Source organism: Girardinichthys multiradiatus, chromosome 1 (assembly GCF_021462225.1).
Source record: "Girardinichthys multiradiatus isolate DD_20200921_A chromosome 1, DD_fGirMul_XY1, whole genome shotgun sequence".
Lineage (NCBI taxonomy): Eukaryota > Metazoa > Chordata > Actinopteri > Cyprinodontiformes > Goodeidae > Girardinichthys > Girardinichthys multiradiatus.
Genome location: NC_061794.1, coordinates 5,138,594 through 5,152,841, shown reverse-complemented (window position 1 = coordinate 5,152,841; position 14,248 = coordinate 5,138,594). Strand labels below are relative to the sequence as shown.

The 14,248-nt window shown below is 38.8% G+C and overlaps 1 protein-coding gene across 8 annotated transcripts in view; it reads right to left on the bottom strand.

Moving 5' to 3' along the window:
• The window catches only part of myt1b (myelin transcription factor 1b), a 69,398-nt gene that overhangs the window by 38,575 nt on the left and 16,575 nt on the right, over positions 1-14,248 (bottom strand). For 7 of the 8 annotated variants that reach the window (XM_047368382.1, XM_047368430.1, XM_047368366.1 and 4 more), the window contains exons 3-6: positions 13,186-13,240; positions 7,660-7,690; positions 5,374-5,436; positions 951-1,303 (exon numbers count right to left, since the gene is read on the bottom strand). In XM_047368382.1, the coding sequence (XP_047224338.1) occupies positions 951-1,303; positions 5,374-5,436; positions 7,660-7,690; positions 13,186-13,240 (502 nt within the window). The remainder of the gene's footprint in view (positions 1-950; positions 1,304-5,373; positions 5,437-7,659; positions 7,691-13,185; positions 13,241-14,248) is intronic. The other variant, XM_047368374.1, reaches the window with a different exon arrangement.

Below are 14,248 nucleotides of genomic sequence, written 5' to 3'. Positions count from 1 at the left end.
TAGGACACCCTCCTGTTTCCCAGAGATAGCTCTTTGTAAATCTACTTATTAGTACAAAGATACTTTTTTCTGTCAAACTGTGGTAACTTTAACACTTTACCCCAAATGCAATTTGCTTCATAAATATGCAAAGTGGCTGATGTGACTGTCATGTAAAAAACATTTGGTTATATAGACAATGTATTTCACTGTTGGCTCCCTAGCTGATCATAAAACAAGTTGGGTTGAATGCAGAACACAAACACGATCACAGGCAAGAAAAAAGAGGACAATGGTGCTGTGGTACCAGATTGGCTTAACTGGAGGTGGGACCCCAAATGAAATTCTGCTTGGGGCCACATATATCCTTGGAGTGCTCTGCTTATTTATCTTGAAAACAAAATTCTAAACAGATAAATGTCCTAGTTATAGAGGTTATATTAGCTCGTACTTCCATTTTTCCACAAAACCCTTCCATAACAATTATTATTATTAGAAGTGAATGTCTGAACAATGAAAAAAACTCTATAAAGAATATGTTTTTATTTTAATTTAAAACTTAGTTAGACCAAACAACCAGAAAACAACCTGTAGTGTCAGAAAAATGTTTGTTCATTCTTTAGCTTAAACTGTTCATGAGCAACAAGCTGCTGTAAAAACAGGAGTCTCTCTTTACACATTCATCAAGACCCCTAAATACTGCAGGGTTGTGGGATGCTTCATTCACAAGCTAAGTACACTGCCTATATGAAATATGCTGTTTTAAAACAGCAACGACTGAATAATGTATTAATTATTTAGTGGGAAATTAGCCTAAAAGTTAGGAAATAATAATAAAAATGCAAGAAAGTGTTTCTATGATGAATGCAGATTTCTGTTAAATAACTGCCAACATCACTTTAATAAAAACATTTCACTCATATATTCCCATGTGAGATTGTCTGTTTGACCTTCAGTTTGTTAAGCATTACCTTCATCACCTGCTGATGTCTTCTCTTCCTCCTCCTGCTGTGTCTCCTCCTCCTGCCTGTTCATCAGTCCATCAGTGTCCTGCTCCAGGTGTTTAGGAGCCATCTCCTCCACACCTGCATCCTTCTCTTCCTCCTCTCTTGCCTCAGTGGCTTCCTTTTCTACCTTTCCTCCATCATTCTCAGCTTCGTCCTCCGCCTCGCTGCTGGCGTCACTCTCAGCGCTGAAGCCCTCGTCCAGGGCAAGTTTCAAGGGGTGGGACTTCCTCTTGGACGCGGGCCTCCCTGCTTCCTGTTCCTGCTCCTGTTCAGCTTCCTCCTGACGGCGCTTCCTGGCTATTGGGCAAGCCAGAAGGCTTAGGAGAGGGAAGGGGAGGGAAAATATTTAGGACCATTAGGGCCAGAATCAAGTGCACCTTTAACATCTTCAGTGAAAGCTCACACAGTATCAGGAGCAGAGAAACAAAGGTTAAAGTTTAAAGATAAAGAAGCATGGAGCTGCTCTTGCAGTGTGTCATGTGACCTGAGGGGGGTGCCCTGTTCGTTCCCTCAGACATCAAAACCAATTTCAGCCAATTGAGTGGAACGTTTAATGAACAACTTGTATGGAGAGGCGGGCGAGGCAGCAGAGAGTGAAATCCAATAAACTCCCTCTTATTCGCACCTGGAAGATGCCGAGGGAGACCGAGGGACGATCTATAAACAAAGTGCATCTGAAATTGCCTGCTGAACGAATACACATGTAAACAGATAGCTAATATCTTCCCTTCAATAAAGAGGAGTCACAAACCAGTGAACCTCCACCCTCCCACCCCTTTAGGTGTCACAGGGTCTCTGAGGGCGACAACACGTGTGGAATGGGAGGAGGAAAAATGAAGCTGGAGTGAAAAAGCTGGACAAAGTCACATTTCACCGCTGTTCGCTTCAGATTTGGAAGACCTGGGAAATAGCTGCTAATTGCATCTTTTGACTTGTTATTATTTATGTTGCACTTCAGATCCTTCTGAACTTAAGAGGGTTCTTACAGACAAGTGTGATGTTTTCATATTTATTACAGCTAGAAAGGCTTAATTTTGGATTCTTTAAAAGCAGACAGAGGTTTACCTCCACATACTCTTAGTTTAACTGGTGGAAAGTTTTTATGTCGGGCTGAATTTTAGTTTGTAATGTGAAACCTTCACCTTTAACAACCCAATCATACCACAGCCAAATGTCTCATCAATTCAAGTTTGAAGCTTATTGCACCTAAAATGAAAGAATTTTTTTACAGTGTCCTGAAAAAGTATTTATGCCTCTTTTTTACAAAATATTTCATCACATTACATATACAACTGTGTACTTTATTGGATTCTCATGTGCATAAAATGATACAGGGCTGTTTGAAATTTGTCATGACAAAAATATCTAAAAAGTGGGGGTACCATTTATGTTCATCTCCCTCTACTTACATACCACAAAAATATAGTGCAGCCAACTCATTTATGAAGTATCCTAATTAGTAAATACATTTATAGAACCTTCAACAAAAGGTTTAATTTAATGTTAAGTTATATGTAATATAATCTACTGAAGTGTATGATAGTCACAGGACAAAAATGGGCAAATGTTCAAGAGGTATGAGTAAATTAGCAGGGCACTGCATATTTTCTCCAGACCCTCTCCTTAAACTCTTTTTGGCTGCTTTAGCATAATTTAGATAATGTTGGTTTCAAGTGAAGTTTCAATCAAAATCTATGTATGAACCCCGTACTGAGAATGTTAGCGTAAAGTCCAAAAAATATCCAGATGTTTGGCATAGTATGGAACACCAATGTGTGGGAATATGTTGAAAAAAATTGGTTATTAACCCCAAAGTAAGGCAGTCAGTGTTCTGATTAGAAACGAGTGTCCATTTTGTCAGAATAATGTTGATATATAGATCAAAGGCAAGCTTTACAGGATGGTTAGCTCTTGTTTTTTTTATGTTCTCCGGTTTTTGGCATGCTGTGATCACTGCATGTTTGTTATGTCAAACCAAACTGCCAGAGTATGAGCTTTTCACCGGTATGTTGTCTGTGTTTCACTTCAGGACCTGTGTTCACAGCCCACCGGCTGCCCATCAGGTTTGAAGCTGTTTAATTAAAATGTTATGGATCATTTGTTTTTCATCTGTAATCCACACTGGGACTAAAATGTTTCTTAGCTGTGAGCAGCTTCTCAGTCTTCACTCTGTTTGTGATTGCCTGGTGTATCAATCTGAGGAAACACTGAGGCCTGTTTTTTTTAAAGAAATTTATAAATATTGTATTTCTGCAGTAAAAAAGTTATTATTTAATGAATTAATTGATAATTATTCCCAAAGCAACACAAGTCATTTCGGAACAGAAAAGAAAGGACCGGGACACTGAGATTGTAGGGGTTGTGGCAGTGGTTTGACTGTCAAATTAAAAGCTGATGGCTTGCTTTCACTTCATTAAGATTAGAAAAAAGCCATTCCAGAACACAAAAGACTATTAAAACCACGTTCTTAGATTCTTAGCTTTTCAAACAACGCTGTATTCGTTCAAGCAGAAAGTACAGTAGTTATGGTATTAATACATGTACCTTCCCACTTTTAGTGACTATCAATGTTTTAGAAGCAGCAGTGCAATAATTATTGCTTTTCCATTTCACATAAAAACAATCACATCTAGTTATATGTAATATGACTTTTTTGGGGATTTTTAGTCAAGGTTGCCATGAGGATCTCATGCCAGCCATTGAAATATAATATTCCATATTGGTAAACGTGACAATATTCCCATGTATGTGATTTGAATCCTGAGGCATATGGAAAGCAGCATTACAGCTTTCCCAAAGTAAGATTTGTACATTTTTCTGCATGAGTTATAAAGATGTTCAACCCTTTAATGTGGAGAAAATGATCATGGTCTTCAGATTTCTTGAGGCATGAAATCAGTTTTTTTATTTAAAGATGAAAAAGTTTACTTTGTTAAATTATCAACTGAAATTAGGTCAAAATTGTAAAAAGTTTTTCTTCACTTCATTTTTTAACTTCTGCTAACATAGACCCTTTTTTGACAAATTAAATTCAGTTTCAATTAGTTCATTTTAAAAGTCTCACAGATATCAAACCACTCATTTTTAAATCTGTTAAATCTGAAATTTACTATGAAAGATTTATAATCACAGCTTTCCTTCAAACACCAGTCATCATCTCTGACCGCTTTACAGATTGATCTGCATGTAGTTTAGATGGATTGCAAATTATTTCCCAGGTATATTTTTCAGTTCCCAGATATATTTTTCAGTTTTTTCAAAACTGTTTCTTTCAAATCAGTTTTCAAAATTTGATAACAGGAATTTTAATTGGTCTTACAAGCCCCTGCCCTATTCCACCCAGACCACACATAACACTAATCACCAATAATGTCAGAATATTAGAATGTCAGAATACATTCCTGAATTCAACAGATTCATTTTTCATTATGACTAAGTTCTTGCAATTTTTGAGCCATCTGGAATTTGTGGTAAACGTTTTGAGCTGTTCAAAATGTTGGTACTCCCAAATCCAAAAAAAATCAGTTGATTCTTATCAACTTCCTAGATCATACTTAGGTATCATAACTATTTCCTAATGGATTTGTGGGCATCCCTATGTATTCTTAAGCATTGCCTTGACCACTCGGGGCCCTTGTACCTCCTAAAACTGCCAGAATTTATTCTGCCCTTGGAAAAACAGGAAAAAATAAGGATAATAAATAAAAAATAAATTTAAAACAAAGTAAAATAAAAAAAAATTTTATTCAGTTTTGTGTTAAATTTTATCAAGCACGTACGTTTTTACATTTTATTGGCAAAAATAATCACTTCACTTAAAAAAAATTTTATTTCCAAATATCAACAGACATTATTCAATTAACCTTTATTTCTGCTAGTCCCTCATCACATAAATTACGAAGAATAGTAACCAATTCAAATTTAATCATAGCTGATTCTTAGATGCATTTGGCATATTGTTAACTGATTCCTAAAATTCGTACAGTATTCTTATTAGATTCTTGTAATCGTATTGAATTTTTCACAATATTCGTACGATTTATGTAGAATGTCATGACTTTATCTATCGTACCTGTATCGTAACTAAATCTTACGGCGTTGGCTTTATAAATTGGAGCCGAATATTTGGAAAATTCCAACAATCCTCACAATTCCCACAATTTTGCTATTCTTGGTGATTTGTGTTACTCATGCTCTGTGTGGAATAGTAGCATAATCTAAACCATACCACTGATATTGTAGCATTCTAATTCATGTTTGTGGCACTGATCTTCTCATCTAATTCTCTAAAGAAATGTTTCCCCTGATTGTCTCTAAAGGCAAACAGCAGGTGGAGGAGGACAGACAAAGGAAGGGACAGACAGAGGGTGGGTTTAATCTGCCCTACCTTCTGTGTCGTGAGTATCTCCCACTGATATGGCCGGAGCCATTGCATCCGGGGGTGGGGCAGCTGGATGGGATGGATGGAGGTTAGAGATATGTTTAAAACACAAGTGCATTTTAGTCCCTGTGCAGGAGCAGCAGTAGCAGTGATAAACACAGGCAGTAAAAATTAAGATAAAGAAAACAAAGCAAAGAGATGCAAACTGGGCAAACATGTCACACAAATGCACATGTACAAAGGAAGATATGCAGTCCCTCCCGTCCAGCAGATACACATGATGCATGAATGCAGGTGGCATCCAGCCAGGGGAAGCAGAATATTATGTGTCGTACATCAACCCTGGCCTATATCCTGTTACTACGAGTGATAAAGATCAGCCGAGACCTGCTGTAATTTCCCCTGTTCGCCTCTCTTCACCAGTCATCATCATCATCATCATCATCATCATCATCATCATCATCATCACTATCTTCTTTGGTGCTCACTCCTTTCTTTTCTCTCTGCTTTTGATTCAGGTTGCCATGACCCCTCAGGATGGCTCATTTTAATTCTCATTAACTTCACCCGGCAATTGCCCTTTATTACTTCAATTATCCCTATTATTAATTTTACTTATTAAAAATTGACGCATTAGCATTTTAAATGAGACACTCGCTGGCCTTCCCTATTGTTTTCTTTTTTTTTTCTCCCTCCCCGTTAATCCCAAAAAGTGAAGCTTTTTTGAAGCATTCAGTACAGATCAATGCTCTGAGGGGAAGTGTGACAAAATGAAGGAGGAGGATGACGAGAATCATTTAAAACAGGGTAGGACAATTGTTTTTCCCAAAGCACTACAGAAGCAACTGTGACTGTTGTTGAGACACAAAACCATTGGCAACCAAAATGTTCCGAGCAGATACTTTTTAATAAATTGTAAATATAAATTTTGGCTTCAAACAATATCCTTATTGGTCCCTTCAGTTTGTGCTCCCTGTCGTCCCTTGCACATAAAAGCGCTTTTAGAGATTTTCATAGCAATTTAATAATACAAAATAGTATGCATATGAAATATTCATGATTTGTTTTTCAATTTTTAACCCCGCTTTCAAAAATAAAACACAAAAAGTATATTTTTTTCTTTTCCCATTCATGCAAATGAATGGGACAATGGAGGCAGTGTATTAGCTGAGCCCAGAAGAGTTCAAAATTCAAAAACTGGCACCAGTGTTGATTCTAAGTATATTTCTGTGTGTAGTCATTAAAAAGTTGTACATATGTGATTTTTTTCTGTTCAACATATGGAAGTTAGCAGCTTCAGCCAATGAAAAAAAAACATAAGGGATTTTAAACCAGTGAGTGAAAAAAATTACAAAGGCAGTATATTCAAAAATGCTTTCTGAAGGGATTCACAGATTGCTGTATTTAGTTTAAAAGGCTTATGAAAGACTTTTTCAAAAACAACTGTGAAATATGAGTAAGTTCTAATTTTTCACTACATGTTCAGTCTGATAATTCAGTTAGGGTCGTAATTCAGTTGTGACTCTGTTTGCCTCAAGCTGAGAACACAAGTTAAACTGAATAAATCCTTAGCTCCTTGTCATATTAAACTCTACATTCCGTATATTTCTTTCTTTTTCAGGATTAACTGAAAGTTCTTAGAGTAACCTGCTTCTGTCTCTGTTTTTCAGTACAGAGCCTGCTTACAGTGCTGCACTGCTGGAGGATGGCCAAATAGAGAAACATATGCTGTTTTTCAAAATAAAAGCAACATATTCGTATTCATGCACTGAATTAACATTTCATGCGTGTTTGATTTCCAATTTTCACACGGCCTGTTTGAGCACATTTAAAGGGCCGGATGTGGCCCACAGACTAATATGTTGGCCTCATTTACAAGCATGAAGAAGGAGGAGGAGGAGGATAAGTGACTTCCTGGTCCCAAAAGATGTTGGCTGGGTGGGAATCTATAGGAAGGTGTGCCCAAAAGACAAAACTACATAATCAGGCCTCACTATCCTCTCAGCTCACGCTTCAATCAGAAAGCGAAAAGATCACACAGCTCTTTAATTGCATCTACTGTATGTGCTCATAGCAGGAAACACTAAAAGGCTGCGAGAAATCAATAGCAGCATGTTGGAAGCACTGACCACAAGCTGAAAATTGCTGATAATAATGAATAAAAACTAGTATTATACAGTATTGTCTAAAGGAGTACCGCTAGTCTATGAGTGCTAGGGGGCTGCTGCACGGCGGCGCACATAAAAGAACTTTATGAAAGCCTTCTGTTCAAAGATGAAGGTGTTTCCTTACCTCAGCTCTTGTCCTATGAGCTCAATAGGAACTGAAAGAAAAAAAAGGAAGGAGAGGAGAGGGAGGGGATACAGGGAGGGGAAACAAAGGTGAATGACTGCTCAGAATGCAGCGCTGCTAAAAGAAACCCAGATCAATAAATCACAAATGCATACGAACCCCATGAGGATTTTCTTATAGAGGCTTACACGCTGCTGACTGTGTGATCAGTAAAAAAAAAACACACCTTCTGAATTTACTTACACACAGACGTATATATATATATATATATATATATATATATATGTTTTAAAATAATAAGACCATCTTAGCATGCATGCAAAACCAAGCACTAAACAAACAATGCAATGTAAAGTCTGGCAGGTGGAAACATACTGAATGAACAGCATACCACTGCTCAGGAAAAAGGCACATCATATGCAGACTTCAGCAAGAAAATAAGATTCATTGTTAAACTTTAGTTATAATGGAGAAAGTGAAATTAAAAACCAAAACTGCCTTCATCGGTAGAAAACAGCACTTCTTTCAGGGACAACTTATAGTAATTGCCTTGAAAACATAAATCAAGCTCTGCTCACACACAACAGCTCGCTCTCGCCTGGCTGTGGGCATCGATTGGCGAGTTGAGTGATAGAATGAGTTGGGGAGAAATATCCTATTTTCATTTGGAGCAAAATAAGAAAACAACGGCATCCCAGAGAATTCAGTTTGGGCTCCGATATCACATGCATCAATCACATGTCAGAAACAGCCTCAGTATCTGGAAACTCCAAGAGCAAAGAAAATAAATACTAATGCACACAAGCTTGGTTGTGTGTGTGTGTGTGTGTGTGTGTGTGTGTGTGTGCGTTTGTGTGTGTGTGTGTTTGTGTGCGCGTGTGTGTGTCTGTGTGCGTACATGCAACACTTCAGTTTCTCAGTCTTTCATCATGCGGTTGGAATGACTGGACGCCTTCTTGAGCACAGAATGCTTCGTGAACTGCCGCTCTGCTGTCTCTTTTTGAAACGTCAAACACACACACACTTGTGCCCAAACACACTAAGAATGAAAGTTTTCTAAATATGTACATATCAGACATTCATTCAAGGATACACACATCCCGATCTCTCGTGAAAATACCCAAAGACACATATTGTGTTTAAAATAAGCACAGGACTTTTTTTAAACCTCTGAGTCATAGCTGAACTGATTAGAAGTCAGCTTTGTTTTTCGATGGCAGTTGTTTTCCTACATTAATGTTTTCCTTTATCTAGCCAATTGGCAGTTTAGCTGCAACGTTAAAGTACAAAGTACATTTTAGATCCGAACTCTAGGTCTGGGCTTTTTGAACCTACTGGTTCTTAATGTACTTTAATTTGTTGTAGTTCCACAGTACTTTACCGTACTGCATGTTCTCCTGTAGTACAGGGAAGTGCAGTTGTTACTGTGTGTGTGTTTATTATTCACCCATTGTTCATTCTTAGATAAACTTTACATGGGCGGTAAACCTGTATAGTGTTGAATAAGTCACCAACGGGTGATTCCTCTGATGGAAAAAAATCTCATTACAAAAATGGTTACAAGAAAAGTAACCTTTATTATCTCAATAATCAATGTCTTTTTAAGGGAGAAAATAAAGTGATGAGTGTTTACTAAAAAACACAAATTATACCCTTTAATATACCCTGACCATAATTATTGTCAGCTTTGGTATTCTTCATTAGAGTAAACACTTTTCAGGTTTGTAAACAGGAACCAACTGTTGCTTGTTATACCATATTTCTTTTAGGCAGACTATGAGCAGAGTGGAGTACATGACTTTTAATTTATTGGTTGTTAGAGCAGGTACACATGCCCTCCTGAAAGGAAGGAATGGGCCCATGACTGGTAAAGAATGTCCTGCGACTCCATTTAAAAACTGAAAAATTGGTACAAAACAAGCAAAACTATAAAGGCACGACATGGCAATGGGGCAGAATGGCCAGCAACCCAGTTTCTTATGGGGTCTGATAAAAACTGAGATTGCAATAGGCAAAATATTTCACACCTAAAATCTTTAGAACAAGCAAATAATAAACCTAGTGGTGATTTTGTCCAACTTCTGGTTTGGAATCTCTAACTGTAAGCTGAGATTAGAATAAACCTTTTCTTCTATGTTTTCTTGAACGTAATGCAACATTGGCTTATAGTTAAACTATGAATATGTCAATTTGTTGTCCCAGGAGGCAAGCATAGGAGGAAATGTTTTTTTGAGTGAGGTATGTCTGACTTAGCTGCTACAGGTGACCACATTCCTCTTTTCCAAACCTTGGTAATGGGTTTCTTTCTGTGGATCCATTATGGCACAGACCAAAACTACTGGCAACTGGTTGATCTGCCGGCTAACGGCTACCAAGTGGACCAGCTGATTAAACTAGCTATAGTTCAGGATATTTTGAAAAATCTTTTTCAGTGTTTTTCTTTGAAACAAACATGGAGGAGTCATTTACTTAAAACCACAAAGTTGAACTGAAGGAATTATTATTTAGTACATTCTGACACACTTAACTAACTGTATTTAAGAAGTCAGGTACCGGTCTTTAACAGGAATTAACACAATAGTTACTGATCTTCCCAACAGCCTTGTGTGTTGACTGTGATGATATTTAATTATTTCAATAACTTTGATTCTGAAGATTAAGTCCAACTTTAGTAGCAACAAGTGTTCTACAATCTAACCTAAAATGTTGGGGGTTTCTACACACGCAGCATGGAACAAATCTGACTTTTCCAGACTCAACTTCCCAAAGTTGTCAGTCCTTTATGTTGATTGTCTTAATTAAAACTAAATATACTAAATTCACTAGGAAGGAAGTAAAGAAGTGAGAGACAGAGCGAGGGAGGGAGGGAGGGAGGGAGGGAGGGAGGGAAAAAAAGAAGGAAGGAAGGATGGGGGGAATGTAGAAGGAAGGAAGGAAAGAATGAAGGAAGGAAGGAAAGAATGAAGGAAAGAATGAAGGAAGGAAGGAAAGAAGGAAGGACAACAATTAGTGGAATAGGGAATGCAATCTGAAAAAAACTGTGTTTCTCTATACTTTCTTGTTCTATACTCATCCAGACCTGGAAAAACTAAATTAAATTCCAGACTTTTCCATACTGTATAAACCCCACGCAAATACAGTGCCTTGCGAAAGTATTTGGGCCCCTTGAACTTTTCAACCTCTTGCCACATTTCAGGCTTCAAACATAAAGATATAAAATTCTAATTTTTTGTGAAGAATCAACAAGTGGGACACAATTGTGAAGTGGAATGAAATTTATTGGATGTGTCAAACTTTTTTAACAAATAAAAAACTGAAAAGTGGGGGCGTGATATATTATTCGGCCCTTTTAGTTTTAGTGCAGCAAACTCACTCCAGAAGTTCAGTGAGGATCTCTGAATGATCCAATGTTGTCCCAAATGACCGATGATGATAAATAGAATCCACCTGTGTGTAATCAAGTCTCCGTATAAATGCACCTGCTCTGTGATAGTCTCAGGGTTCTGTTCAAAGCGCCGAGAGCATCATGAAGACCAAGGAACACACCAGGCAGGTCTGAGATACTGTTGTGGAGAAGTTTAAAACCAGATTTGGATACAAAAAGATTTCCCAAGCATTAAACATCCCAAGGAGCACTGCGCAAGCAATCATATTGAAATGGAAGGAGTATCAGACCACTGCAAATCTACCAAGACCCGGCCGTCCCTCTAAACTTTCATCTCGAACAAGGAGAAGACTGATCAGAGATGCAGCCAAGAGGCCCATGATCACTCTGGATGAACTGCAGAGATCTACAGCTGAGGTGGGAGAGTCTGTCCATAGGACAACAATCAGTCGTACACTGTACAAATCTGGCCTTTATGGAAGAGTGGCACGAAGAAAGCCATTTCTCAAAGATATCCATAAAAAGTCTCGTTTAAAGTTTGCCACAAGCCACCTGGGAGACACACCAAACATGTGGAAGAAGGTGCTCTGGTCAGATGAAACCAAAATCAAACTGTTTGGCCACAATGCAAAACGATATGTTTGACGTAAAAGCAACACAGCTCATCACCCTGAACACACCATCCCCACTGTCAAACATGGTGGTGGCAGCATCATGGTTTGGGCCTGCTTTTCATCAGGAGGGACAGGAAGATGGTCAAAATTGATGGGAAGATGGATGGGACCAAATACAGGACCATTCTGGAAGAAAACCTGTTGGAGTCTGCAAGAGTCCTGAGACTGGGACGGAGATTTATCTTCCAACAAGACAATGATCCAAAACATGAAGCCAAATCTACAATGGAATGGTTCACAAATAAACGTATCCAGGTGTTGGAATGGCCTAGTCAATGTCCAGACCTGAATTCAATCGAGAATCTGTGGAAAGAGCTGAAGACTGCTGTTCACGAACGCTCTCCATCCAACCTCACTGAGCTCAAGCTGTTTTGCAAAGAAGAATGGGCAAGAATTTCAGTCTCTCGATGTGCAAAACTGATAGAGACAAACCCCAAGCGACTTGCAGCTGTAATTGCAGCAAAGGGTGGCGCTACAAAGTATTAACGCAAGGGGGCTGAATAATATTGCACGCCCCACTTTTCAGTTTTTTATTTGTTAAAAATGTTTGACACATCCAATAAATTTCATTCCACTTCACGATTGTGTCCCACTTGTTGTTGATTCTTCACAAAAAATTAGAGTTTTATATCTTTAAGCCTGAAATGTGGCAAGAGGTTGACCAGTTCAAGGGGGCCAAATACTTTCGCAAGGCACTGTATGTCTTAACATTTTTGATGAACTCTACCCCTTACTTGACTGTAGCTCAGTGAGGCGACTGTGGCTCAGCTTGCAATCCAAAAGTTGGTTCGATTCCAGCTTCCTCCTGCCCCATGTCGACATGCCCCTGGGCAAGGCAATTAACCTCAAGTTGCCTACTGCATGGTGGTGCATGAATGTGTGTGCGATTGGGTGAATGTGGCTCTAGTGTAAAACGCTAAATAAGTTCAGACCATTTTACTCCATCTTTAGGCATGATATCATAAAAAGGTAATCAGAATCAGTTAATAAATGCAAACAATGTCAAATCTAACCTGATAGTGGAACATTTCAGGATATTAACTGAGAGAGGATCTCAGATGCTTGTTAAAGCAGTATGAGATTGACAGTTTTGCTTAATAAAATGAGGTTATCCTATTAATAGAGCATCAACTATCCAAATGACCAATTTCCGGCATTACAATAGAATTAGAAACAATAACTCTAATCTGCAACAGCAGCAGACAGCCAAACATCTGGATCACAATCTGTCAAAAATCTCAAATTATCTAGAAATACACATTGGCTTAAATACAGTTATTCCTTGAATTAAATCTTCCATCAACACTTCTACATATAATAAGGACAATGTTCGCATACATAAGCCAATCAATCACAGTCAGCTCCAGTAGGTGAGCAGATGATGTTTGCATATGAATAAGGATGACTGAATGTTTATTTAACAGTTGTAAAAGCCTGACAAGGTGGGGAGATGTTACCAACACTCACCTCGGATTCCCTTTGACCGAGTGCGAGTTCGCTTGTCGTCACCCTCCACACTCATCTGGAATGAAAGGAAGAGATGGGAAGAGGAGGAAAGAGTAAAAGGGAATGAGGGAAGAAACAGGGGGAAACAGAGAAACACACAGTCAGTGGTTATTTCTCAAAAAAGCATCCAGAGTACATTGTCTTTGTGTGCTTCAAAACAGCTGCTATAAAAAAAGACTTGTTCAAAATGTTCCCATTCAAACACACACCAAGTGTGGCGCTGGCACAAAGAGACAACCACATCTAGACATCTCTGCTTACACACACACACACACACACACGCACACACACACACACACACACACACACACACAGCACCGCTCAGAAAAACAAAAACACACTTAAAACATACTAACATCATGTTCACTTCATCACAAATGAGGGTTACATGGAAAACAAACTATGTTCCCTATGCCATCCACCCACCCCATCACTCCCCCTGTAATTTCCTGCATCTGAGTGCTACTCGTGATTGTGGTCTGCGCAGAGGCAACAGGCGGCGCCGGTGCAGGGGGCCATGGCCCTTGTAAGCAGAGGGGCCGACAATCATAACTACGCTGAGTATAATAATAAAATGAAAATACGCAGGCCGCTGTAATAACCCTTTTAAGAAGAGGAAATGTGTGCGTGGATGTGTGTGTGTGTGTGTGTTCATGTGCCTAGGCTTTTAAAGCCACAAAGGAGCAGGTGTTAACCTTCGCACACACACACACACACACACACACACACACACACACACACACACGCATTGACCATGGACCACACCTCCTCATTGCTACCTCTCCACACTTAGAGCTCCTCTATAAAGCTATCGGATGCTTTCTAGACACAATGGAGCCATTAGCTTTGATTACTGGACTCTGTTTTTTTATATTTTTGCTCTCCCTTCTTTCTGTCCCACACTTCTTTCTGCTTGCTCCTGTCTACACCCCTTTTATCCAACTACAGTCACCCTGGCTTGCCCATCCACTTAGCTGCTTTGTAGCTCCTCTTTAGTCAAGTTGGCACAGCCATAGTGGGATTC